Raw genomic sequence first — 27,244 nt, 5'->3', positions numbered from 1 at the left:
GACGATGATGATGATTGTGATGGGCACAAAAGCCAACACCTCATGAAAAATGCATGGACTCTCTCTTTCTCTGTCTCTCTCGCTCGCCCGTCTCATATGTTTTATGGCTTGTTGAATTTCGTTGCTGTTGTAGTTCAAGTTGTAGTCAAAGGCGCAGTGGCAGCCTGTTAAATTAATAAAGGACATCAGCTCGGCCGATCTCCCATATTCCCAAAAACCAAAAACTTGCAATTCCATTGCCCAGGAACAGGACAGAGGAGAAAATTTGTATGTGACCAAAAGTTAAGGTTTGTTTTTCAACAGCTGTGCAGGAGACAACCAGCAGTTTGAGTCCTCAGGCCTGTCGCAAAAATGTTTTGGGTCCATTGCTGCCGCTGCTGCTGGTCGGGGATAATATATTAAATTTTCTTCAATTTTTTTTTGGGGCTGGGATTTGTTTTGTTTGATTTTATATGCAACCCAAACCAAACGCGTATTTGTCTAACGAACTGTGAACTTTGCCTTGGCTTAGCTGTTATTATTTGTATGTGTGTGTGGGAGTCTGTGTGTGTGTGTGGCAAAAGGATTTTGATTTTTTTTTGTATGTAATAGATTTTAATTTCCGTTTGCATTTTGCACGTTTTTCATAATTCATGCTCTCAAGTAGCGAGATTGATGAGGGCTTTTACAGTAGGTTGTGCGATAGCTGGCTTAGCTCAGCAGCAAGAGCAGACTCACACACATACGTATATACACTGACTGACTTACACACATGCATAATCGTGCGGAAATGCCAGGCGGACTAAGCTGACCTGGGCCAGTCGCTGGGTCTGAGTATTACTTATATGTATGTTATGTATGTGTATATGTTGTGTATGTGTCTATAAGTAAATCACAATGAGTGCAACAGTGGCAACCACCCAGCCACCAGTCAACCCCCCCTTCCACTTCCCCTGCCCAAAGCAGACAGCTCAACCCTTTGCCGACATTGTCGAACAGCTGCCGTGACTAGCGCGCGCTCTGCCTGCGTTGCATCCCCAAAGGGCCATTGACTAATAGGATTTGAAGAGCGTAAAATTGGTTCGTTGTGAACATGAAATATGCAGTAAATCCTTCTGCCAGCATCCAGAACAATCTCTCGCTCGCTATCTGTCTCTCTCACTCCCGCACACTCGTGCACATTGCATTTTCGTCTTCTTATTTTCCACATGTTTTTCTTTAATATTTGCTGCAACGTCGCAGCTTAAATATTCTTTTGCAGTTTGCCATATTTTGCGCCTGCACAAAACCCTGCAACCCGGATTCGCTGTTCGCCTTCGCGTACTCGCTCACATCCGGCTTGGCATCCGGACTCTGGCGCGTCCGGGTCGGGTTTGGGTTTGAGTTTGGGAGAAGAGTTCGGGAGTTCTCTTGTTGTGCTCCCGGTACTTGGGTCTGGGTCCTGACTTTTGCTATTACCGCTGCCATGGAGGCCAATGTACGCGCAGTTTGTTACAATTTCGCGGTTCGATTTCGCCAAAGTCGCCATCGTTCCTCTCTCTCTCCCCTCTCGTACTCGTGCTGCTTGTCGCTGTCGTTCTGGGCGCGATGGTGTGTTTTATTATCGCAAATAAAGCGCAATCATTGTTGTTGCACCCGCAGCAAGGCAAACGTTGAACTTGCAACGTGCAACGTTCAACTCTGCCTTCGACTGGATTTCGTTGCTGTTTGCATGAAATATTGCAAATAGTTTTCATTCATTCCCAATTGAGTGAAATATGGAACAAGTACAAAAAAGCTCTTGGCAACTCCAAAGAAATTCACAAGTGCTGCTCGATGAAAAAAGGCGTTGCATACTTTCAGGCGCGCACTAATATTAACTATAAATACAATTTAATTTACATTTCATTTGGCCTTAATTGTTGTTCAACCGTTTTCACTATCTCCTACTTTGTCTCTCTCGCTTTCTTTCCCCCTTTATCTCGCTGCTGCACTCATTTGTATTCATTATTGCTGCACTGCTTGCCATGGCTTGGCTTGACTTGGCTTTGAGCTCATTTTTAAAAATGGCATTTGGCTGGCAGCCAGACACTGATAATTGTGCATAATATTTATGCAGTTGCTGTTCGACCCTTTTTAAAGTGGCCTCGAGTCAAACATCAAATGCCTGAAAATCCCATTCTAAATCTAAGGAGTCTCAGTGCCAAGGACTTTGGCATCTTCGTCGTCGTCGTGGACGTTGTCTTAAGGCCTTAAGCCGGCTCAAGACATTCTCGCCTGTCGTTCATTCAACTGCAACTTGGCTGACTTCCGGCGTTGCCTTTTATGATAAATTGAAACAAATAGCCACCAACACTAGCAAACACCCACACACACACACACGTATCCATAGAAGTGCAGTGAGGACTTGGCTTATCAGAAAATTGCGCTCAGCTGTTTATGAAAGCATAACAATGTTAGCTGCTGCCAGAGCCATTATGGAGCACAGAGCTCGAAGAACATCAACATGATCATCAAGCTGGATGCCTGCTACTAAAGCTATGGCTGGCTGGCCGTCGCAGCACATAATTCACAAGTAGGATAAACAATTTACTTATCGCTGCTGCAGGCCAACACTGAAAGCTGAAAGCCTTCGACTGAGTCTCAGTCTCAGTCTCAGCAGACGCTGCCACATCAGCGTGCCACATTGGCAAATAAATCATAATAAATAACTTGAAAAACGAAACACCTTGCCACATAAAAGTTGCACGTTGTTGCCTGCTTGCCTTGGCACAAACAAGTTTGCCACTAACTTGCAAGCTTAGAATGTGTTTTTTTTTGGGGTATTGCGACTAGCAGATGGCGTTTGTCAATGCCAAAGAAGAGTACCTTAAAGAAAGGGTATCACAAAAGAAGAGTATGTAAATTGTGCTGCTGGTGTTAGTGTCTGCTTACAGTTTAACACTTTGCCAACTCCTTGGAGGGAAGAGAGCTAGAGGGCGGCTCATTTTTGCAACTGGTGATAAAAATTGATACATAACTGGCATAAATCAGACGAGTGCTGCGCATTACGTATACGACGCGTGTGTATACGATGCCATTTATTAAATTAGCCACAGTAGCATCAGCATCAGCATAAGCAGCATCAGCAACAGCAACAGCAGCAGAAGCTGAAGCCGGAGTTGAAACTCTCTCCCTCCCACGCTCATCCCTTATGCATGCCAAGGGCAATGGTATCACAGGTAATTTGTAAATATCTGACAGATGCGCTGATAAACTCATTGCAGAGATTTCATTCATTCATTCTACACGACAACAACGACAACGACGACGACGCCGTGATTTATATGGGGCTTATTACAGCTACCTCACATGCTTATAAGTATAATAACAACAGTTTATTCGTAATACTTGGGGCGTACTTAATGTAACATCACAAAACGGGAAAAAAACGAAATTTATATATATATTATAATAATAAAATAAGAACGGAGAACGATGGCGGTGGCAAATCAATTGCCATTGCCATTGGTTTGGCTTCATGGTGCAAATGCCGGCTGATTCAGCTTGGTTAACTCCGGCTCCGATGGCAGCTTCTTGTCCTGTGCCAGCGGCGCTTTTGGCAGACTGAAGAATTTCTGTAAATTAAATTTGTGAAAAATGAAATTAGACTACGGCTGCTTTGCATAATTTAAATTATAAATTAGATGCCGTCGATGATGACGGTGATATACTTTGCTTACATCGTGCCTGCCAAAGTTGGTCGCCTCCTCGATGGTGTCTGGCAGCTTCTTGTGCAGCGTTTCGGGCAGGAAGAGCACACCGATTCCGCCCAGCAGAAACAGGGTGCCCAATATATAGTACGGTGCACAAATATCGACCGTTGTGCCCAGATAAACCAAATACGGCGCCAGCACTCCAATTGCATTGGCCAGAATTGTGCCCAATGCCAAACCGGTTTGTCGCATGCAAGTCGGATAGATTTCGAGGCACTGCAGATTGACCGTAAAGAACGTTAACGCATTGAGGAACTTGATAAAGGTGGCCAGATAGATCATCAGCATCTCGAAACGTTCATCCGTGGCATACATAACGATGGGAATGCAGGTGACAAAGGCAATGAGAAAGGACACCGAATTGGTAAAGCGACGTCCCAATGTGTCGCCTAAAGCGTAAAGGATGGACGGGAGAGAAGAAAAAAAAATGAAGAAGTTAGTAGGCTGCCAATCAGTGGTACAATCGCACAGTTTCTTTGCACTCACCAAGGTATCTGCCCATGATGTAGGCGGGAATTTCAACAACGCTCTGGTACAAAAAGTTCAAAAACGGATTTCCCGCCATGCGCGACGCAAACAGCACCAATGTGAAGTACGAAACGGCCACGACGCACCTGCAATTGAAAAAAAAAAATGTGGAAAAGAACAAATGGCGAAACGAAGGGAAAAGGCCAGCAAAATAGCCAGCAGTTAGAAATGCAAATTGCTTTTCGCTATGCGAAAAAGAAGAGAAGCGAAGAGCGTGTGGAATGCATGAATGCCTACCAGCTAAAGCCCATGATGATGGTGTTCCTCGCCAAGCGCCATCCGCTAAATAGCGAGGCAATGCCAAAGGTAACTTCATGACTGTCCTTACTGTAGATTTCGGTCAGCTCTTTCTCGGTCACATCGAAGGTACGTCCATTAATTTTGGCAATCTTATTGAACTGGACAATGGCTTCACGGAAGCGACGTTTGCTAATCAACCAACGCGGCGATTCGATGACATATCTGTCGAAAGAGAAGAGAAGCGAGGAGAAATTGGAAATTCAATACGAAATCCCGATTGGTCTCAATTGAATTGACTTCTGCGTGACTTACTTGGAGAAAATTAAAACCATCGCTGTGGGCAGCGATGTCAGCCACATAAAGGAATCCCAATGGCGCAGCCACCAGAACATCATTGGCATCAATGTGGTGCCCACTGACCAGCCGACACTCTGAAAGAACGCAATGCGACTGCGATCCTCCCTTTTGAGTTCGCAGTAAAAGTTAGTTAGTTAACGAACGAGAAAAAGTTTTATTTTGCGTGTGCTCGAAACTTACTCCCGTGAGATTTCCATGCCAATAATTTGGGGCGATTGAAAGAGACTGTTGACCGTGAGGCCAACGAGGCCGGACATGATGAGAAACCACGTATACGACCCGGTGCACAAAATCGAAGCAAGACGGCCCACCGAGCAAAAGACAACGCTAATGTAGTAGACGAAACTGCGACCAAGCCTAAACAGAAAAAGAACAGAAATTCAATTACAAATTGCACTCTTGAAACATAATTTAGTTACGCTTACGAGTCGCCCATTTGTCCAAATATAAATGAACCAACAACCTCTGTCACACGACCCACAACGAACACATTTGTTACAAACAAATCCTTGGCGCATATCCAGTTCTCGTCCATGGGTATTGTGCTGTCGAACCAAGTCGTATCGTAGCTCCAGCCATTCTGGCAAACTATCACCAAAAAAAGCCAATGACCATAAAAAAGTATTAAGGCAAAGTTATACAAACTTCAGCTGTGATGTATACAGATGATTTTCTTTCTCTATTCGTGCTCACCTGTGGTTTGATTCGTTCTCTGGCTAATGTTCCAGCTGGACCAATCGTTGATTTGTGTAAAGTTCATATCATACATTTCACAGTGACTATGCGTCGCCTTGCCACGATTATCCGGCTCCCTGCAATTGAAAATTCTCCTTAGCAAAGCTTCTTTTATTTCCTTTTCGCAATGGAAACTTACTTGGGCAGCGTTAAATCGCGCCATTGTTCGATTGTGAATTGTGTTTGTTCTCTTCCTGGCACTGTGCACCAATGATCGGGTATATTGAGTGCCAAGATAATGTTCATATAGGTCATGGCACCGGCAAAAGCCAAACCAGCTACAAACACATAATTGTACAAAGTCTGATAGCGTCCATGATTGCCGGCCTTTTCCATTAGTGCTTGGAACGGATCATTCAGTTCGGATTCATCTATATCCATTTGATGAACACTCGTTGACGCCGATGGCTTTCGGTCATTGTTTAGCTCCTCCAGTTTATCTTTCATTGTGCTTTGTTTATGTTAGCTGCAACGTAGATGCTAAATGAGTATATAAAACAACTCTTATAAATCTGAGCAAACAATTGTGCAATTTATCTTTATGAAAGACCTGAGGTCTGGCTGATCCACATAAAATCCCCTTAGAAATTGCATTTGAATCTTTGACGTGGTTTTCGTTTTTGTTAGTTACTTATCAAGCAAAGACCTTTGCGTCGATATCTCAAGCATATTTAATTTCTACCAATTAAAGCTGTTTATTGAAATCTCTTTATGGTGGCCTAATAAAAGAGCCCAAATAGTGGATTGAGGTAAACAGATAGAGCCATGATATGGGGCGAGTTTATGGTGGCGGCGAGAATCGGAAGCAATAATGATGGAGTTATCTTTATGATGGGTCTCATGTTTGTTATGATGAAATTTACTACAAAGTTGTGTTTAGGTTCTTTTTTTTGTGTGCTATTATTAGCTCAATAATGTGGTTTAGGGTATCCAAGCTAATGTTATTAAATAGGTGATTTATATCTATATCAGTACATATTGATTGAAAGTCATGCTGATATTTACTAAATGCTTTCACCTTTGATTTCTATTATTAGGCAAACGTTTCAAATCATTTGAAATTATGAGAGAAGTTCAAATATTGGAAAAATTGGAAAGCAAAACAAATTAATCGTTGCTCATTGATTATTTAACATTATTGACATTAATTAATTATATAATTAATTCTTATCGATTATATTATTTACTATTTCATTGATTAAACTTACATAATGCTGATTTGGATGCAGTCAACTCACCCAAACAATGGTGATTTGGAGGGTATCACAATCAATAGGAATATTTCACAACACTTTTGAAGTAGTACTTAATAGTTTGTTGTACGAAATTTGCGATAAGAGCCGGTATTGCGTTTTTAATACACACACTTACTTTCTAAATTTGCGATAGAAATTTTATGATTCAACTTTTTTTTGTTATTGCTTTGCTCGTTTCTGCTCAGCCCAATCTTAGAGAAACTTGAAAGAATTTGATTGAATGAACTTTCGTGTTGCACTTTTCACATTTCGCATGCGAATAATATTTGAAAAAATCGAGATGCCCGGTTACGCAGATCATCAACCGTCGTCAACACTCGATGGTGTTGTTATAAGAGCAGCTATGCCTAAATGCCGGTTTTAAAAGCTGGACGCTCTGGGAGCAACCGTCTTATCAGCGAGCTGACAGAGTGCATAATCATTATAAAAGAATTGCTGATAACAGAAGGTCTTTAGTTTGTAATAAAACTAAGAACGCTCCAATTAAACATTGTTCGGCTACAATATACCTTTTTGGAAAGGTGGTTGAACAGGTATTTAAACTTTTACTTGTTTCACTTTATGAGATTAGCAGGAGAATCACAAAAAATGTTGTGCAAATACAGTTTAAAGTCGTAGATAAATTTTGGATGTTTCAGAAAGCTCATAATTTAAAAGAAATACTTTAATATAAGGTATGTATTAGTCGCACACTTTTTAATAGAGATAAAGATTTTTAATTGTCGAGAATTGGATGAAGTATGAGTAACTTGTGTAATTTGTGTTTATGACAGGCATTAGATATTTTTTTGTGTTTCTATAACGCTGAAAGTCTGGGCGCCAAGCGGCTTGATAAGATAGGTTTATATTCCTGAATAAATACGTTCACAAAATATCAGAATATTAAACTGCGACGAAGCTGTATTAAGCTGCCAAATGAATAAGTCTCGATGTGATTAAGATAAGTTAGAATTTCGAAAAACGCTTTAAGCAAAAATTTCCATTGCACGTTGTGTTGCGTTTACTCAGTTTATCCACAGTCAAAATATTTACCTATATACCATATATCTATTTTTTTTTTTTGTAAATTTGATTATTAAATTATTGCGTGAATTTATTAGTTATGCGCTTTTGTTCTGACTGTGGCGCGGATCGCGCAACAACTGAAACTGAAACTAAGCGCAAAAATGTAGCAGAAAATGAGATAAAGTCCACGTAGTTTGTGCAAATGCAATAATATCAATTTTCATATTTTCATTTACTTATTCGTTGAATGAAAGACAAAAGCAATTTAACAATTTACTAAAGCACTTAAGCGCAAATTCAGTTCTGTTCTCGGTTCTCGGTTCTCTGTTTGGTTCCCTAGTTCCCGGTTGTGCGACAGGCAGAAGAAGAAGAACGAGAAGAAAAACAGATAAACACAATTGCAGCATAGATAGATACAGATAGATAGAGATACAGAGATACAGTTACAACAGATACGGATAGAGATACAACGATAGAGCGATACTCGCTCATCAAGTAGAACAGTAATTCATTTTTTTGTTTTTCTTGTTTATTTTTTTCTTTAAGCTAAGCTCAGTTACAACTACTGCTGGTGACAAGTGTCACTGCTTTGCTATACTCGTATGAATAAACATTACTACGCCTTCGCCACAGATCTATTTCACGAGTGTCGTAAATTTAATCAGCACCAGGCCAGATTATCAAGACGCCGCTTCGCTCCAATGGCAACAGAGGCCGACGGCATCATCTGTTGACGCAGCCAAACCACTCTGCTGCATCCCTCTCTATTCTGTTCTCATGCCCATTCCCATTCCCATCTCTTATAATTTGTTTACATTATTATTATTTTTTTTTTTATATACTACACTCTTTTTTTTTTTTACCCGCAACACCTTCGACATACACATATAAATCCACACGATTAGATTATACATCGCGATGTGTGTCCGTATATTGTTTTATTCATACTATCTTTCACGTGTAGCTATTTGAATTGATGGACGCTTAGAGAGTCTTCGCTCAATGTCAGCGAAATTATAGCCCTAAGCACAGCGCAACTACTGTTAAGTTGGCATATGAAGTCATTTAGGCGGTCTTCTTTGTGTGATCAGACAGAGCTTTGGCAATTTATTGGAGGCCTCAATTGCGAGTAATGCTATATTTAGAAAATCAACAGATTCTTCCTGATTATCAGCAGTATGTGTAAAGCATAGACACGTGTAACTATCCATCAGTATGAAATGTAAGCTAAGGTGAACTAAGTTATACATACCTTATGAAATTAATGCTTGATATTTCCATTTTAGCATGCCAGTTGTTAATTTTTATTGCATACTTTCGATTTATTCAATTATATGTTAAGCTTAAAAAAAATAAGGATAGCATGTCAATCAGTTTGTGTTAATTAGAGACCTATTCTCCAGCCAAACAACATCAAAAATAAAAAAAAAAAATAAAATAAAATTCTTTAATGTTAAACGAAAGTAGTATTTATCCTTATTTTTAAAGATTATATCCTTTTGAGATCCTTAAAAATTTTGCAAAGCTGGCTAAAATTTAAAATAAATAAATAAATAATAAAATCTTATTCGAAAAAAGCTGTTTCTCGGTCATATCCTAAAGCACTTTGAAATAACTCGGAAACTACAAAGTCGATGTGAATGTCCTTTGACATGATAATAGTCCTTAAGAATACTTTTCGTTTGACATAAATCCTAAAAGGATCATCGAGGATACAGCCGAGCTATACGCAATTTTCTTTTCAAATAAATGTCCCATAGTTTATCGAAAACACGTCATAAATCAGTCATATCCTGTTCGATTCTTAAGGGACTTGTTTTGCCAGGATCACAGGGACATACTCTATTGACTGGCATCAAAAAAACCTGGTATTATCTAAGGATACAATAGTTGTAATTTTTCAGTCCGGGGTTCTAAATTGTTTATTCTATGATAACTCGGGAACTGCAAGAACGATTGTGATGAAATTTCACAGAATAATAGTCCTTATGATCACGTACTATTTGACACAGGACTTGTAAGGATCGGACAGGATACTGCCGATATATACGTTTTTTTTCTGTAAAAAATCCTTTTAATTGTGTTGCTTACAGGAGTCCAATTGGTGTGTATCGGTTAGTGCTATCCTTGTGCCCAAAGTGATCCCGATCGTCCTTCTTAGTGACTGATTTTTATTTCTACCCCTTGAAAAAGTTTAAAGTTCATAATTGTCAAAAATCCTTAAAATCATTGAGTGCCAATCGTTAGACCTAGATTCAGTCACTTTGAAAGTCCATGTGAGATCCTTAAATATTTGACTAAAAAGGTATATCCGTCTTAAAATTAATCCAGCTGTAAAAAAATCCCATCCCAAAATATTAAAAATTCTATATTGTTAATTTTTAGATATGTTCATTTTTATTTAAGACTTTTACTTGAGTTATGCATAAACTTTCATTAGCTGTTGTTTTTCTCTCTTCGTTTTTGTTTGTTCTATGCTGAAAATTTCGTCTAAAATGTAAGTGAGCTCTTTTCGGAGAGTTTAAAGTTCGATGACGCCATTGCATTGCATTTGTTTTTGTTTTAGTTTTTCTTTTTGGTGTTCTAATGAAATTTATAATAATTTACTTTGTTGCCTGAAACTGCAGTGTGATGCCATAGGTATTTTGTTTTGTTTTTTTTTCTTGTTTCGTAATATTTAAACTTTAATATTGCTTACATATTCGATTTAATTACATAATTTTACAGTGATAAATGGAAACTGTTGGCACATGCTGCAGGCTGCATGCCACATGTTGCATGCTGCCATGTTGCATGTTTGTTGTGCATTGTATTTCTGCATTGTGTGTTAAATTGCTATTATAATTTACAGTTGAAACACTTAATCGTAGTTTTTAGATAAATAAAAATTCAAAATGCCTACATTAGAATAAATTTACCCTCTGGTTTTTTAACACGTGCGCATTAATTTCTTGATTAACTGTTTAATTTTATTTAAATTTCTTTCTCTTTGCGTTTTTTTTTCATCGATTAAATTTAATTGTAATTATATATGAATATTTGTAATATGTGTCTGATGTCTTATTAATGAGAAAAAAGCATTTTGGAATTATTTCTCGGCTTTCTACTTCTCCTCTTCAAAAAATGTACACTAACTTGTCAATTGGTATTTCCTTGTCTGATATTTCTATATATATATATGAATTATACAATATATATTATATATTTTTTGTGCTTGCTCTTGATTAAAGTAGTTATTTATTTAACTAATTGTTCAACTGGTTAATGTGAAATCAATAAAAAAAACTTTCATTGTGATGCCGCCGTTTCTGACTAATTTCATTGTCCTTCTTTTTTTTTTGATTATTGCTAAATAGTTAAATAAATATATACTATTTATATAAATATATTTATGCATATACTTAATTGTATTTTGTTTTAAAATAATTATCGTTAATTATATGGCATAAATACACATACTCCAGTGTCAAATAGTTTCTAGTTATTTACAATTCGTTTGCACGGAGTCTACGATTTCAAATATATTGCTTAGCATACAATTTTCTTTCTTTAAGCTGATTTTGCAAATTTACAATTTTGACGGATTTTCTTGCTTCATTTTTTGTTTTATAATGTTTTTATGTATTTGTTTTTTTGTTTTTATTTTTAACAATAGTTTAAAAGTTGAACACAATGTGAAATGATTCGAGATAAGTAGAAATAGTTAAAAATTGTAATTTAATTGGCAATTTGTGTGTAAATATTTTGTTGTGTTAAAATTGTAATTGGTCTATTGCTTGCACTGTTTGTGCTATTTAATATAGGAATCAACTTGAGTTCTCTTCGTTAAGTTTGTAATATTTGTTCAGTTTACATTTAAATTATTTTAAAAACTGCAATTCAAGTTGGACGTCTGACAATATCACGTTGCGAAATACACATACATATATAGCAATAAAAACAATAGGCAAATGGCAAATAATAGTTGAGGCTAACTAAAAATAGTTAAACGATTTGATTAAGTATACATATATATAGCTCTCTCTCTCTATCTCTCTCTCTCTCTCTTTATCTCTTTCCCTCTGTTCTTTGTCATCAACTCTATAAATATATATAAGTGTAGATATAGGTATATATAAATGCCAACATTATCGGAGGAAGGATTGACTGACTATCTCTGACTGCACTTCTCTATCTTGTCCCACATTATCTCTACTTCTCTCTCTCTCTATCTCTATCTCTCTTTCTCTTTCTAATCTCACTGTCTGTCGGTTGTCTATCTATTCTGTCTCTATACACACTATACATTTGAACTGAAAGACGCGACTTGGCCTTTTTTTTCACTATCGAATCACAGCAATTGAAATACATACAATCTAACGCAAATATTTTGTATAGTATTATCATTATTATTATTATAATAGTTAAACTAAGATCTGTATGTAATAAATGGGTTGTTATTGATCCTTGTTGTTGTCGTCGTGCAACATTTGGCTGGCATTGCCGCTGGTATTTTTGCGCAAATGATTGCGCAACATGACCATATTACGATTGAGCGGCACATGATTGTTGGCTAAACCGAGCGCTGAGCTACTTCCGCTTCCACTTCCGCTTCCGCTGCTGTTGCTGCCTGATGCTGAGCACGGGGCATGCGGCAGTGTGTTGCAAATGTTGCCAAGCGGTGCATTGGCATTTATGCCGCTGCTGCTGCTGCTGCTCGAATGGCTGCCAACGCCAACAGCAATGCTGGCGGAGGCAACCGAGGTGGTTGGGGAGGTGGCGCCTCCACCCACGACGCTGCCGCCGCCGACGCCGCCGCTGCCAGCGAACTGGCCGCCAACGCCAAGCAACAGCTCGTGGGCGAGTATGGTTGGCAAATGTTAAGTGCTGCTCTTCAGCGGACCCGACGATAGCGAACTGCTGCTGACCCCCGAATCGCTCGACTTCTCACTGAGTCCGCCACGTGTGAGCGTATCGTCGCCCATAAGTCCGCCGCCGCCAAGAAAGGACTTCTTGCCCACACGCGCCGGCAGCGTGGCCTTAAATGGATTGTCCTTGCATCGTCTTGCGCTCTCCACACGCTTCATTATCTCACTCGAGCACTTGGACACCACATCGTCCAGGCTATTCGATTCGTCCGTGGAGTTCACCGCCTGCGTTGGAGTCTGTGAGCTGGGCAATGGAGAGCCTTCATAGCAGCCAGAGTCGCGAGGGAAATGCCGCCGGCCAAAGGGTGAAGCGCCGTGCTTCTTGTTGATATTATTGAGTCGTGCTTCATCGTTCTCAGAGCTGGAGCCGGCAATGTCCACATCGGAGCCTGTGCGTGCGAAATTTGTAGCTGTGTTAGGTGTGTGTTTTGTGTTGGGTGATTGTGGATTAGGTAAGAAGTGAAGTGACGATGCTAAGGTTAAGGTTAAGGTTGAGGTGCAACTTACATTCAATGTCATGCAACAGCTGCACTGCGGTCAACAGCTTGGCGCGATGCTCCTGACTCAAGATGCCCAAATAATCCAAATCGGCCGGTTCGAGTTCCTTGAACAGTTCGAGATCCTCGTAGCTGCAAATGGAACGATAGGTGAAACAATCCAACAAAAAAATTTGTTGTGAAATTTGTTTCATCTACACCACTTACCCGTTGAGCACAAACACCGACGTGTACTCCTTGAGTCCAATACGCATCAGCAGATCCTCCACCGAACTCGGTCCGCTATTGACACCGCCATTGTTGGCCAGGCGAGAGGCGGGAGCCAACGTTTTGCTGCTGGAGTTCTTCATGCGTTGTTCCGGCAGCACCTCAACGTTGATGAACTTGAAGTGGCCCACACGACCGTGACAGCGACCCTTCCAAATGCCCGAGGCATTCATCGACAGCACATCGATGAGTTCGCCCTTCTATAAAGTGGAGAAAAAAATGAAGTTTGTGGATTAGTTGAAATGTGGAAAATGAGAGAATGAGAGTCTGCTTGCTTACCTTGAATTTTAGTGCGTCCTTGTCGTAGGGATTGGGCAGGCTGTCGACAAGTGCTTTCGCCTTGCAGATGGTGGCCAGCGAGCTGCGATCCTCTGCCGAAATGGAGCTATGCGGACTGCCCGGACGCACCAGAGCTTGTGTGCCTGTAGATGTTAGACGGTTGATGGTTGATGGTAAGTGGCAAGTGGTAAATGGTTCGTCTCAAGTTTAAATATTTGTCTCAACTCCCGAAAAATTTTTGTTGGAACTTTGCCCAAACAAATTTCCAATTAATGCGCCCACAGCCAATTAGCTAAGGGGCCAAGGCATTTTGGCCAAAAAAAGCTCACACACACACACACACATACAGTCAAACAATTCGTTTGGTTAATTAAAAACTTTTCAAATATTTTTACACACACACATACACACACAGAGCCATAGACACAAAGCCCCGAAAAAGCCCCAAAAAATATTTAAATAAGCACTTGAAGTTTTCTGGCCAAAGCTTTTGGCTAATCCTTGCTTTGTGTCCTAACCACACACACACACACTTGCACACAAAAATAAAGTATTTTTTCTTGCACTTTTCAAAGTTACTCCTGTTCAGCCACGCCCTCGATGCCGCCTTTGCTTGTTGTTGCTGGGTTTTTATGGTTTTTTATTTGTTGCAGAGCAAGAGAGACGAGAGAGAGATTTTTGCGCATATAGCTAAAACTTTTGTTCATTAAAAACTGAGCAACAGCAACGTCGACGTCTGCCCTTTTATTTAACCACGCCCCAGACATTGCAGCTGCAGCGTGCCTCTTGCTGCTTGCCACTTGACTGTGCAGCAAGTGCATTAAAAATTCATTAAGTTTGGCTAAATTTGAAGTTATTGTGCAGCGGCAGCAGAAAACCACAGCAGCAACAACAGCAATAGCAGCAACAACTGTTAATAGACCAATCTAGTGGCGGCAGTCTGGGAATTTTTATAAACAAACCGCCAGCTGAGGCGAACTTGCAACCAAAGTCGAGAAACGAGCACCGACAACCGAGAACCGAGAACCAGAGAAAGCAAAATCAAAACTCTAAATTGTAAGCACATACACATTCATTCATTCACAACACTCACACTCACACTCGCATTCATTCACACTCACTCGCTGTGCGAAAAATACTTACTTGAACCGGAAGCGCTGGGCAAACTTTCAACGGAACTGGCGGAACATGCAAACGCCTGATCGCTCATGCTGCCACGGTCGGTATTATCTTGGGAATTGCTGAAATCCCTCGATGTATCCTTTGTGGCAACAAAGTTTCGTCCATTCTCATTAAATGCGCCAATTTCCTTTGGCGAGCTACGCATCTCGTTCGACTGCAGTGAAAGTTGTCGTTGTTGTTGTTTTTGTTTTTGTTGCAGCATCGTCATCATCATCATCATCCGTGTTCGTGTTCGTGTCCGTGTCCAGAATTAGGTCCAGGGGCAAGTCCAAGTCCATGTTGTGCAATAAATTGCATGTTGAAGCAGCGCATAGAAATAGTCCAAAAGTTTTGTTAGTTAAATCATTAAAAAGTTTAATGCAACCACACAAATTCCCACACACACACATACACACACATAGACACAACCCCTTTTGGCTTTTCTTCTCTTTCTATTTTTTTGGGATCTTTGGATTTGGCTGCGGCGCTTCCGCTTTGGCTTTGTCGGGGAGGCAAGTTTGACAGTCGAAATTGAGCTGCTTGCCTTGTGCTGTGGCTACCACACACAAAACTTTGTTCATATCAACCGTTAGTCAACAGGCCTAGGCGCCGATTGCAACTCTCTATCCACTCCCACCCCCTCCTCTTCCTCAGCTAGTTGTGCAACTCTTGCAGCAAACAAACATCAAAGTTGTCTGCAACATTTTGCGTTGCAGGCGACGTAAAGTCGACAACACAGCGAAGAGTTTTTCAATGTCAAACTAGACGACTAAAAGATGCTCTTTATAGGAAATTTTCTAGTTGTTTTTAAGTGTCAAATGTTTTACAAAATTATACACAATTTTTTTTAGAAATTAAGGAATTCGATGAACAGCATGTAAGCTTAGGCATGGCTTCTGTATTTGCCTGTGAATTTGAGGTGTTTGGCAAAGTGCAAGGCGTTTACTTTCGGCGCCATGCGGAGATCAAGGCCAAGACACTCGGACTGCGTGGTTGGTGCATGAACACAGCGAGTGGCACAGTCAGGGGCTACATTGAGGGACCACGCGTTGAGGTAAATCTGATGAAGGAATGGCTCAAAACAACCGGCAGTCCCTCATCGAATGTGCAGAAAGCAGTGTTCAGCACAGATCACGAGAAACGTGACTATGCTTTCAAGAACTTTCAAATACTGCCCGATATGCATAAAGATGATCATAATAAGCATCATCATCGTAATCAACATCATCATCAACAAACGAGTCACAGAGAGAAAACAAAGAGACACTAAGCAAATATCTTAAATAGAGCAGGGTGCATAAAAGCTTAATAAATGCTGATGCGGATTCCTTAAAGTTCAATAGTATTTTTTTAGTAGTTACTTTAGATATTTTAAAAGAAATCTTTAAAGTGAAATTGTGTTATAGTATCTACATTGACTGTATTTAACTTTTCATTTAGTTGCCACTGCAAATGGACTTTTACTTTTCATTTACAGGCTGGGTATAAAGGCTTGCAACAACCATGTGCAACAATCTGACCCATCGTCAGCGCGCATAAAAACTCATTTAACTGGCATTTGCATTTAGAGTGCATGTTCAACGCCTCGTTGGCTGAAAGTATTTTCGAGGGTTTTTCGGTTTAGAGTTTGACTTTTGCATAGGCGTAGACCAATTGCAAGGATTAAAGGCTGCTCACGAAAATTCGAATCCCTAGCATATCGTATGTAAATGTCAAGCTAATTACATTTCATTCGAACACACACACGCACACACACACAGACAGAGTTACAGTGATTAATTAACTTACATGATGCACCATGGCCTTCTGGCAAATGGTATTCGCCTTGTGTGGCAGCCCATTCTTTTTGGCCTTCGCGACAAGACTGGGCGGCAATCCATGCCGTGTGGCGCCAATGTCCTCGTAATCGGATGATGGACTCGGCGACAGCGATGGCGATTCACCGATGCCGCCGCTAAGCGTGCGGTAACGTGCTGTACAATTGTTGGTGCCAATCTACAAGAGAGAGAGAGAGAGAGAGAGAGAGACGTCAAGTTAAGAGTGCGTTTCATATTAACCAAGCTCGAGTGGAGACAAGGCAAGTTTGCAAATGAAATGGCCAACAGGCAACCGTCAGAGTCAGAGTCTGAGTTGGAAGCATCGTTTCGCATTTCGACATCGTTTAGCTTGGCTTAAGTGCCGTCGTTTGGCTACAGAACAACAACAGAGACAAAAAAAACCAAGAGAGAGAGAGAGAGAGAGGAGTTGGTAGAAAAACTTTGGCTAAAAAGCTTTTCGAGTTTTTATGCTCCGAGTCAGTCTCAGACTACGTGGTGCATTTTGTTATTCTTCTTGCTGGCTAAATGCGAACTTTGTTTGTCACTAAGTGCACTTAATCAATTTAGACGACGCATTGAGTCGCACACACACACGTAAGGTCGAAGGAAGGGATACGAGAGAAATGCCAAACGCAACTTAAATGAGCTCTGCCAAGAGTCTAATGCGTTTTTGTATACTCACCGAAACAGTGCTCAGCCTGGAGGTAACGCTTTGTAAATCCGATATGGAGCCCGCATAGTCGCCACTCTCACGATCATGGGATCTGCAAGAGAAGGTCAAGAAGGTCAAGAAGCGTATTAGTTTCGTAATTGTTTCCCAATAATATTTTCAGCTGTGGCAAGTTGTCAGCAGCTGCTTGCAACTATTTAAAATATATGTATATATTTGTATACTCAATCAAATATTTGTACATCTTCACCTCGAGTGGCCCAAAGAAAAGGGCTTGAAACGTAGACCCAACATCGTTTTGATTTCAAAAATCTTACTTTCTGATGCCAAGCAAATATGTGTGCACAGCAATCGCAACAACATTGGCAAGAGCAACATCAACAAACACAGCAATAATAACACTTGGCACAAAGGTCTTCATTCTTTTTTTTTTCCATCCATTTTGGGTCCACAAGGCAGAGCTCATATAAATAAATATTTTATACCTTTTGCCAAGTTCGTCTTCAATTTTCTTATTCCTATTGCTGTTGTTGTTATTGTTGGCCGTTTGACTTTAACACTGTTGAGATTTTCACTTCCTTTTCGCATGTTGATATTTATTTTTTTTTCTGTATATTTATTTTCATTTTTTTTTTTTTGTATGTTGAGAAAAGTTTTTTGTTTTGGGACAGCCCAAAGGGAGGCGGCGCACCGGGCGTATAAGTTATTTCAGCACGTCTTTTGTATAGTTGCCGTCGTGGTGCGTACGTGTGGAAAACGCTTTTCCATCTCACTCGACTGCCAATTGGTAACTGGCAACTGGCAACTGGCAAACAGGCAACTGGCAACCGTCGCGACGGGTCTGCTGACTGATTGGCGAGAGAGAGAGCCGGGCGGCGTGCGATGTTGAAGCTTCATTTGGGAGCCGCGTTGAAGTAGCAATAATGCCATTTCATTCAAGTGTCGATGCTGTCTGCCATCGGTCGAGCAATATTGCAGACGTCGCTCGCCGTGTTGCCGTGTTTCGTCTTCTTATTAGTTTGTCCAGCTGCCTCACACACTGCCTCTCACTCACACACATAGAAAGCTACAACAGTTCCACATCCTTGTTGAATGTTTTATTCTTTGTGGCATGCGTAACAATATGAAATTGATGACTTTCGCTTCAATGCGTTTCGATATGTGGCAAGTCAGTCAGTCAACGAGTCAGCCAAACAGACAGACAGACAGACAGACAATCGGATGGACAGAGAAGAGACTCTTCTTTCATTGGTCGTGTGTGTGTGTGGCTGCTGCAAAATGTTGATAACAGCACTAATGAAGTGAGGCTACCTTTTTTCTTTTTCTTCTTTTTGCCATTGCTTCGGGTCGGGTTCAATCCTTTTGCGCACCTTTTCACATTGACAAATAAATGCGAGAGAGTTGGGAAGGAGTTTAGCTCATTGATTGCTTTGCTTTGGTTCGTTTTGGTCAACTATTAGTGTTGGCTTGTTTGCCGGGCTAAATGTTTGGCCTTTTCATGCCACACTGCACACATTTGTGGCACATTTTGTAGTTCACTGAGTTTTCACCAGTGTGAGTGGTCAGACAAAAAGGGTTCGCCTGCAATTGCCAAATATCGCCAGATAACCGCCTGACACAGTCATCAATTTATGTATGTTTTGTTGCCTGCCTCTGTTGCTGTTGCTGCTCTGCTCTGCTGTAATATTAATGCTTTGCCCTTTGGCCCCGCAGTCATAAACTCAACTGCAAATAATAATGGCAATCAGCCTCTCACCACTTGACCCATCCATCCATCCACCCCCCCAGACTTTGCTTGTACACTCACCTGGCGTGCGTTAAGGGTATTATTGTCGGCGGATTTGGCGGCTGCTGTGGCACGATAAGCCCTCGTCGCGGCGGTCCGCGTTGTGGCAGTGAAATATCTCCGGCGGATCTTAATGAAATTACGCCCGTACTCTCGCGGTTGTTCGAGAAGCGCACACGGCCACCCTGCAAAAGAAGAGAGAACAGAGCAGAAAAGATGGTTGACTTGTAGTAGTTGAGCATGAGCTGGTGAATGAGTTTTAAATGTAAGCAAAACATGCGGCATAATGTGTTCAAGTAGCAGTTGTTGTTGCCTGCCCCCTCACAACAGCAGCAGCAACAAAATTATGAAAAATTAACAAAGTTATAAAAGTTTATGCGCGGCGTGTTGCCAGTTTTGCGAGTTGAGTTTATTTTAGCCTGTTGCGGTACTGTTCTGCTCTGATTTTCCTTGTTTTTTAGCCACCAAGTTCAGTTAAAATTTTTGTTTTGTTTCGGTTTTATGGAATTTTAAATTTAGTTTATTCGCATACAGCGGAAATTGCAAAGTTGTTGCTTTCAATTTGAAGGCAACTCAGAGATAGGCGCACACTTCTCTCAATTTAGGTAAACGCGCCACCATTTGTGGCAAGCAACAACATGTAAATTACAAAGTTTTCGCAACACACAAGAATGTTGCATGTTCGCATTGTGGATAACCCGCATAAAATAGCCATGCCTGGGATAATGAATATGCTACTTTGCTATGCAAAAAACTATAGCATACTTTGCTGCGTCTGATCAAAGCGAGAAGGGCAGCTTTCTATTTGAGGACTTTTTGGGTCCAGTTCGACAGTCAGTCGATTGCGGTCTGTTGGGCAAATATAACAGCAGCAACAACAACAACAAAAACAACAACAACAATTGCTAGCTTAACATTATTATCGAGGTCCGCTAAAGTGCTGCGCAAACCGCAAAAACTTTGTGCTAAACAAATTTTTTCTGTGCCTTTCCACTCCTAGTTGTTGTTGTATTGCCACATCAAAGTGAAACATGAAATTGAAAAGGCCGCAAAGGGCGGCCTCAAGGATATCGAATCGCAGCTGAGTGATTTCAATTGACTAAGAAAACAAAATTCTTCAAAATGCTAAGGAGGTAAGCGTTTGCGTTTGCGTTTGCTTTGGGGGTACATCTAATGCGCATCGACAAAAGCGCAACTTCTGTGAATATCATCACAAAGAACCGCAAAAAAAATGTATATAGAAAAATATATATTTTGTGCAAAGCCAAAGGCAAGAAAGTCTCAAGACGTCGCCAACGACGAGCGCAACTTGGGCGCAAGTCAACAAGAATTATGCACTTTCTTTTTTTTTCTGTGCGCTGTCAATAAAAATAAAGTGAGTTGAAGTTCAAACTGGCGAAAAGACTTGCAGAAGTAGAAGTAGAAAATGCCAAAGGACATACAAATCGAAGTTGGAAATCAATGCGAGAAAGGCAAAAATATATTCAGCGTATAATTTAATAAAGCAAATAAAAAAAAAAGGAAAATTGAAAGCACATAGCGAAGACTTCCACGAAATCCGCAGAGAAATCAAAGTAACAGGCACAGCAGCGAGTGGGAGTTGGCGCAAAAGAAGGCGTGGCTGCCAGCAGGATTAACAGCAGAGACGAATGTGCCGCATAAATCCAAAAGTAGAAACTGGAGAACTGATTGCATTGCATTGGCGACATTGTGGAAGCCAAAAGAGAATTGGCTGCGAGTCGTAAGGAAAAAAAAACAAGTAAGAAAGTTACAGTTGAGTGTGTGTGCTCGAATGTGGAATACCTTTTCTCACTGAGAGCATAAAAGTGTGGTACATTCATTTAAATATACCAAATTAATATACCAAAAAGGAATACTGAAATATATTGATATGGTGCGGTATTAAATATATCTGTTTTTATTGAAAGCACAAAAGTGTCTTTTAAATATATCAACTCAATATACCAAAAATAATAAAAAGAAATACACCGAAAATGTGTGGATTTATCATTTAAATATACTATATTAAAATACTGAAATATACCGAAATGCATAAGTGGTATATTGAAATACTACTTAAGTTACCCTTCTACCTAACTGTGTAGCGGGTATAAACAGGAAGCTTGAAATCGAAGTCGATTGCTGCAGCTACTTTAAGTGGGCGCAAGTGTTTGGCAAACCGCGCACATAAATCACAGAGCACACACAGACTTGCAGTATTATATATAGAGTGAGAGAGAGAGCGACGACTTACCTGTATTGTTGCCGCTGGTCCACAATTGAGTCCGGCCATGAGAAAATCATCGGGATCGCTTTCGTAGGGCGGTTCATCGTACCAATGACCTTGATGGTGCAGCGCACTAACCGCATAATGTGCGGCGCCACCAACGGGAATGCCACCAGCTCCGACTCCAATACCAACACCAGGTCCATTGCGCAGCGCCTCATCGTACATATAAGTGTCATCTGCAAAGGGATAGACTGTGAGGCGATGTGGCTTAGTTAGAGGGGAGAGTGAGAGAGCAGCAGAGGGAATAGAAAAGGGGATGAAGCATTTTGCAGGCTTTAAACGAAAAATGTGCAGTGGCAACATGATATTATTAAACGCAACGTTGCACACACACACGAAACGCAAAAAAAAAACTTGAAATGGGGAAAAAGTTGCACAGTTTGTTGCAACCGGAAACGGACATAAGATTTTATGCTCGCTTATGCATGTGACGCTCAGTCAGCCAGCCAGCCATGTGTGGCAAGCAGAGTCTGAAGTCTGCTAGCTGGCTGCAGCTGCAACATATTTGGAGTGCACAATTTTTACTGCATACTTTGGGGCGTCCAAGGCTCATAATTGTGCCGCATTTTAATTGAAATTTGCTTCTTTTTGCTGGGGAATGGGACTCTCACTTTACTTTGTTGCAAAGCTGCACAACTTACCCGTTCGTCCCTCGCCTCGACTCATTTGCAGCAGTCCTTGGCGTATGTCCCGCAAGATCTGCAAGTATCAAAACAAAAAGGATAAAGTAATTAGATGAATGTATGAAAAATGTTTGCAAATAATATTAAAAAAAGAAAACTATAAAATGTGTGTCGCCTAAGTGAAGTGCACTTTATGATCTTTGACAAATGTTTTTAGGTGCCGAGTTTTGTGTGCTGCTTCGTTTATTATGTGGGGCAAGTGTTGTGCCGAAGCAAGACACTTAGTCTATGCTGAACAGACGACGTGACTACTGCGAAGCAAAAAAAACTAAACTTGCTCAACTTTGGCAGTCAAGTCGAAGCTTTAGCTTATTTGTCAGCGAATGGCAGCAGCTGCCACATGGCGTGGCATTTAGGGGCATCCCTCTATTTCTCTCCATTTCACTTGAGTTTTTATACAAGTATTTTTAGAGTTTTGCCTGGGCAAATGGCAAAGGCAAACGGAAAACGGCAAAGGCGTTAAAATTACAAAATTCCATTTGAAAACTAAAACAATTTTCAGTGCACACAAGTGAAATGATGCTGTTGCGAGTTGTTGCCTCTGTCCTGCAACATAATAGCGCAATATGTGTTGCATACTAATTTAAGAACATGCCATGGCCATGTTCTACGAGACATGTGTGTGAGTCACAATAAAAGCAAGAAAAAAACTTAGAGAAAAAAGGATGCCAGGGCCAGTCAGAGATGTAGAAAATGTAGAAAATAACAACAAGAGAAATGCCAGTAAAAGTGGCATAAAAATTAGCTAAAAGCTTTTCGGGGCAGCAACATTAAAAATACATTTAAATGTTTTGCAGCAGCAACGACGACGACGACAATTGACTCGAAGTGCTGTAAATTTATGCTGCTTCTGCTTCTGCTGTTTGTTGTTGCCTTAAAGCTAATCACATTGCTGCAGAGAGCTGTGCTTAATTGACTGCTCGATATATGTTTTCTCTTTGTCTGTGTCTCGCTTTTTTAGTAGTGCTGTGGCTGGACACAGGACACACAAAGTAACTATTGGCAGCAGGCGCAACATTTCTTCTGCCCCATCGCTTATACTATAAATATTTCATAAGCATGATACATTTTTCTCTCTCTCTTTCTGGCCAAATGGAAAATAAGCAGCAGCTGTGCTGGCAACCAAGAAGAGGAAGAAGAGTGGACAGAAAGGGAAACAAGAGGCGGCCTAGTGGCAACAAGAACAGCAATTACAATTAGACAAACAGCAAGTTGTTTGCACAAGTTAAGCAGCAACTACAACAACAATGACAATGGACAGCAACAATGTCGTTGTGTGCACTGTGAGTGTGTGTATAAGAGTGTGTTTTGTATGTGTGTGTGTGTGTGAGTGAGTGTATGCTTTTCATTTATGCACAAAAATTATTGCCGTTGCTTAGGCGGCACACGTCGTCGACATGCAAACAGACAAATTGTCGTGCAGCAACGCATTTGCTATCTCACTCTCTATCTATCTCTCCCTCTATCTCGCTCTCTCTCTCTCTCTGGCTCCACACTCTTCTATGTTTTTGTGTTTGTGTGCGCTTGGCAACTGCAAGAATTTTGCATTTTCGGTACGAAATTGAAGAGACTATGACTATGACTATGGGGCTTAAGTCTGGAAATGGAAATTGGAATATGACATCGTTGGCCTGATAACTGCTTTGTATAATTAACTGTGAATATTAGTGGAGAATGGTCATCAGCAACAGGGCAAAGCAAGTGCATAAGTATGCGCCAGATAAGAACTGTACCCGGAAATGAACTGAGTTCAGCTTGAAGCATTTTTAAAGCAGGGATTTTAGACATTAGAAGTTCTATAAAAATAAATTACAAAATTAAGTCAAGAAAGAAAAAAAATCCGACAGCAGCAGACGCTTGAATAACTTCTATGATTTTTGTTCTTATTATTAATAATCTTGTCTTTGAAGTTAATATAATAAACATACCTAAAAGTTTTTGTAATGTTTAAAGCACGTGTTTTACCAAAATTTTTTGTTATCACGTGCTCTACTTTGATAGGAAATAATTATTGATTAAATATAAGCATTTAGCTTGAATTATTAATTACATTGTCCTAAGCGTATAATGAGCTATTACTATATATCTCACTAATTCTTTCACTTGTCATATTTATAGGGTATTAATGACACATTGCTATAGCTTTAAGCAAACAGTCTAACAAGGACCTTGGCATAAAACATTTACTCAAGTCCAGCCACGCCCTTTCATTTACTGTTTATTTCCATAAACAAGCATTTATATATAAACACACACTTTCGCACACACACACACATGCTTTTACACACACATTGAGGCAATTAGTGCGGCACCTTTTTGGGCACGTATCCTTTTGCTTGGGTTCTCTGTGGCAAATTTGAAATTTTCTAGAATAATTTTTATGACAGACAAAAAGTTTATCATTTGCCACGTTACACTTTATTGTTTTTGCACTTGTATGTGTTCCCTTTACTTATGTATGTGTGTGTGTGTTCTTAGGTGTAAATACACGTGTGTTAGTGTCATGTTTTGTCTGTCTCTGCTTTGCATGTTTTGCCACAACAGAATAATTGCTTTTGCTATGTTAAAAAATAAATTATTTTAATAGCTTTTGCACAGGTTGTAAGCCCTTAAATATGCATGATACGGATATGGATATGTTAGAATATTGCGTATACGTATCGTATACATTACATGCATGCATAACTGATATGATGTGTGATGGAGCAAAAAGTGCAAATTACACAAGCAAAGTCTAAGTAAATGCCAAGCAAAGAATTCCATTTAATCTCTGCATATTTTATCGATGGCAATAAAATTTCTTTTACAGTCACCTTGGTCAACCAACTAACTAACTAACTGCTTGTAATTGTTATTGCTCTAAAACGTTTTATGATTGTTTCAATTTCAATTTTGATATCTTTGACAGTTTGCAGAGTATATACTTTAATTATTGTGTCAACAAGTCAGGGTTTAAATTGAAATTATTAAAATAACGAAGTTTATTTCCCTCTCAGCTCAAACCTAACTTTTAATCATTTAAAACTTATTTCAACATTTTTTAAAGTCTGCGCAAAATTCTTAAAGAATTATCAGAATTTATTTCAATTTGAGAAAGTATTTTTTTCACTTACCTCTTCATGTTCACGTTGAAACTTTTCCTTTTTGCGCATTGCTTCTTGTACTTTTAACTGCATGAAAAGAGATTGGATTAAACAAAATATAGCAATTATGGCATTTGTATTTGTTGCAAGCACTTAGCAGCACAACAAATTTTAATAGACTCATAACTTGCAACAGTTTTGCAAGTTGCAAATCTGCTAAAGTTTCATTGTTTCTATTTTTTGTTTCGGTGTGAAAAACATGCGTGCAGCACAATTGGATGTGGAAAGCGGGAGCGAGAACGAGCGAGTGGGCGTGGGCGTGGGCGTTGTTGCATGCATTATGCAGCTCGTTGCAGCTGTTGTGAGATTGCTGATTGTTGTTGTTGCTGTTGCTGTCTGTTTGTTGTCGCCGTTGATTGCATTTTGTTGCTTGTTTTTGGTTGCCATGCGCCTTGCAACTCGCGCTGTCATTAATAATGAATGTTGACGGCAATGAACTTTTAAATGTTGCATGCATCTACTTTGCACAGTCATATTGTTGTTGTTGCTTCAGCTGCCATTGCAGGTAAACGTGCTCGGAAGCAAGGTGCGCAGCTTTCGTGTTGAAATTGCATTGCAAATGCAACGAGCAACGAGCAACAGCTACCTGCAACACCGTGTGTTAAGGGTGGGTGGTGGTGGTGGCATGTTATAAGTGCGGTGTGGTATGCAACTTTCTTGTTGTTGTAAACTATTTTGAAGTAATTTTGTTTGCAGTGGCAGCTGTTGCCTCCGCTTGCAACAACGCATTGCTTTGCAGCATAAATATTTATGCTGCCGCTCTGCTCGCTCGTTCGCTAACTTCGCCATACATATTTATTGCGTATACGCCGCGTACAACTTACCCTATGGATTGTCTCCTCGAAACTCTGTTGTGGCACACCAGCGCCGCCGTTTATCATTTGAAAGTGCCTCAGACGATCGTTGGCTGCCTGCAAAGTGCACACACAAAAAAAAAGAAGAAAAAAAAAGGTTCACAAATCAATTAAAATTTCAATTTTCAATTTCGAAATTTTCAAGCAATTTCCAATTCAATTGGCGCAAAAGTTTCGCAGCTTATTAACTCGGGCCGACGCGAGGTGAGACTTCAAATATGCACAAAAGGCCAACGAGAAGTCTGCCGCAGGAGAAGAAAGTGGCTTGAGTTTGGGACGCAGCAAAGAGACTCATAAATCAGTTGTGGCTGCCACAGCTGATGGAGAGAAGGAGGTGGGAGAAAGGAGGGAGGAAGGAGTTGAGTGGGGGATCCACGTGCTTTATCGCCATTACGACGCCATTTTTGTATTTCACACCTTTCAGCTGGGGCTTTAATTTTTAATTAATAACGAGTCAGAGTGCACGACGAGGGTCGCGAAACCCTCTCGACCCTATCAGCAGTCCCCTTTCCCCTTTCCCCCTTTCCCGTTCTTCTTCTTCTGCCTTTTACCAGTGTGTCTTGGCCTCTAATGCGTTTGTTTTCTTATCATAAATAGCAAATCAGCTAAGAGTCAGCTTTGGGGGTCAGGTCGAAATGGGCTAAAACACATGGCCATGGCCATAGTCAGGTGAGTGGCTGTTTAATTATATTTTGAAAGGGAGCTCGCCTTTTATTTCACTTCTCTTTTTTTGCTCTTTGCTCTGTATGAGGATGCTGCTACTTAGGCGCATATCCTTAGTCATTTCCTGCGCTTATCTGGTGCCCGAGCACGACTTTCCCATCGACTCCTTTCTGCTCCTTGCTTCATTTTCATTCGCTCATTCGCTTTATTATTTATTTTCGCACAGGGCGCCCGCGCTGCTTCTTTTATTTATTTTTGTTTATTTTGTTGTGTTTCTTCTTTTTTTTTTGCACTCGTGCTTTTGAAAAATTTATGCATGTCCTTGCTTATTTATGAGCGTCGACGCCGTCGCAGCGTTATCTTTGGCCACAGTTTCATTGCCAGGCACTGGCT

At 40.4% G+C, this 27,244-nt stretch overlaps 3 protein-coding genes across 10 annotated transcripts in view; 1 reads left to right on the top strand and 2 right to left on the bottom strand.

The window, feature by feature from the left end:
* Positions 1 to 3,334: 3,334 nt before the first annotated feature.
* On the bottom strand, positions 3,335 to 7,162 carry LOC132786399 (carcinine transporter). 4 transcript variants are annotated; one of them, XM_060792916.1, is made up of 10 exons: positions 6,782 to 7,162; positions 5,713 to 6,053; positions 5,532 to 5,650; positions 5,264 to 5,426; positions 5,019 to 5,195; positions 4,794 to 4,943; positions 4,479 to 4,703; positions 4,200 to 4,327; positions 3,681 to 4,102; positions 3,335 to 3,575 (listed from the first exon to the last, which is right to left on the bottom strand). In XM_060792916.1, the coding sequence occupies exons 2-10, from the start codon at positions 6,018 to 6,020 to the stop codon at positions 3,477 to 3,479; spliced, it is 1,791 nt and encodes a 596-aa protein (XP_060648899.1). In that variant the 5' UTR covers positions 6,021 to 6,053; positions 6,782 to 7,162; the 3' UTR covers positions 3,335 to 3,476. The 4 variants fall into 4 exon arrangements, with proteins under 4 accessions (XP_060648899.1, XP_060648900.1, XP_060648901.1 ...); XM_060792917.1 differs by having other exon boundaries at positions 5,713 to 6,039; XM_060792918.1 differs by having other exon boundaries at positions 6,812 to 7,162.
* Positions 7,163 to 10,400: 3,238 nt separating this feature from the next.
* Positions 10,401 to 27,244, bottom strand: part of LOC132787025 (sterile alpha motif domain-containing protein 5) — a 168,139-nt gene continuing 151,295 nt past the window's right edge. For 2 of the 5 annotated variants that reach the window (XM_060793868.1, XM_060793869.1), the window contains 12 exons: positions 26,159 to 26,245; positions 25,305 to 25,361; positions 22,150 to 22,207; positions 21,473 to 21,684; positions 19,240 to 19,403; positions 17,445 to 17,526; positions 16,734 to 16,940; positions 14,928 to 15,120; positions 13,785 to 13,927; positions 13,446 to 13,705; positions 13,249 to 13,370; positions 10,401 to 13,130 (listed from right to left, as the gene is read on the bottom strand). In XM_060793868.1, coding sequence (XP_060649851.1) covers positions 12,694 to 13,130; positions 13,249 to 13,370; positions 13,446 to 13,705; positions 13,785 to 13,927; positions 14,928 to 15,120; positions 16,734 to 16,940; positions 17,445 to 17,526; positions 19,240 to 19,403; positions 21,473 to 21,684; positions 22,150 to 22,207; positions 25,305 to 25,361; positions 26,159 to 26,245 — 2,022 coding nt within the window. In that variant the 3' untranslated portion in view covers positions 10,401 to 12,693. Of the gene's footprint in view, positions 13,152 to 13,248; positions 13,371 to 13,445; positions 13,706 to 13,784; positions 13,928 to 14,927; positions 15,121 to 16,733; positions 16,941 to 17,444; positions 17,527 to 19,239; positions 19,404 to 21,472; positions 21,700 to 22,149; positions 22,208 to 25,304; positions 25,362 to 26,158; positions 26,246 to 27,244 lie in introns of all 5 variants that reach the window. The other 3 variants (XM_060793865.1, XM_060793867.1, XM_060793866.1) reach the window with 3 other exon arrangements.
* LOC132787029 (acylphosphatase-1-like) lies at positions 15,725 to 16,285 on the top strand. The gene has a single exon (XM_060793884.1). The coding sequence runs from the start codon at positions 15,835 to 15,837 to the stop codon at positions 16,213 to 16,215; it is 381 nt and encodes a 126-aa protein (XP_060649867.1). The 5' UTR covers positions 15,725 to 15,834; the 3' UTR covers positions 16,216 to 16,285.

This window comes from Drosophila nasuta, chromosome 2R (assembly GCF_023558535.2).
Source record: "Drosophila nasuta strain 15112-1781.00 chromosome 2R, ASM2355853v1, whole genome shotgun sequence".
In the NCBI taxonomy this organism is placed as follows: domain Eukaryota; kingdom Metazoa; phylum Arthropoda; class Insecta; order Diptera; family Drosophilidae; genus Drosophila; species Drosophila nasuta.
The sequence above is the reverse complement of the archived record's forward strand: the minus strand, read 5'-3'. Positions and strand labels throughout refer to the sequence as shown.

Excerpts from the sequence above, each read along its gene's own strand:
- LOC132787029 (XM_060793884.1), top strand. The coding sequence starts at position 15,835 with ATGGCTTCTGTATTTGCCTGTGAATTTGAGGTGTTTGGCAAAGTGCAA.
- LOC132786399 (XM_060792916.1), bottom strand. The coding sequence starts at position 6,020 with ATGAAAGATAAACTGGAGGAGCTAAACAATGACCGAAAGCCATCGGCG. Across the intron at positions 5,427-5,531 it reads GAGAACGAATCAAACCACAG|TTTGCCAGAATGGCTGGAGC; the intron begins GTGAGCACGAAT and ends TTTTGGTGATAG. Across the intron at positions 4,704-4,793 it reads ATGGTTTTAATTTTCTCCAA|ATATGTCATCGAATCGCCGC; the intron begins GTAAGTCACGCA and ends CTCTTTCGACAG.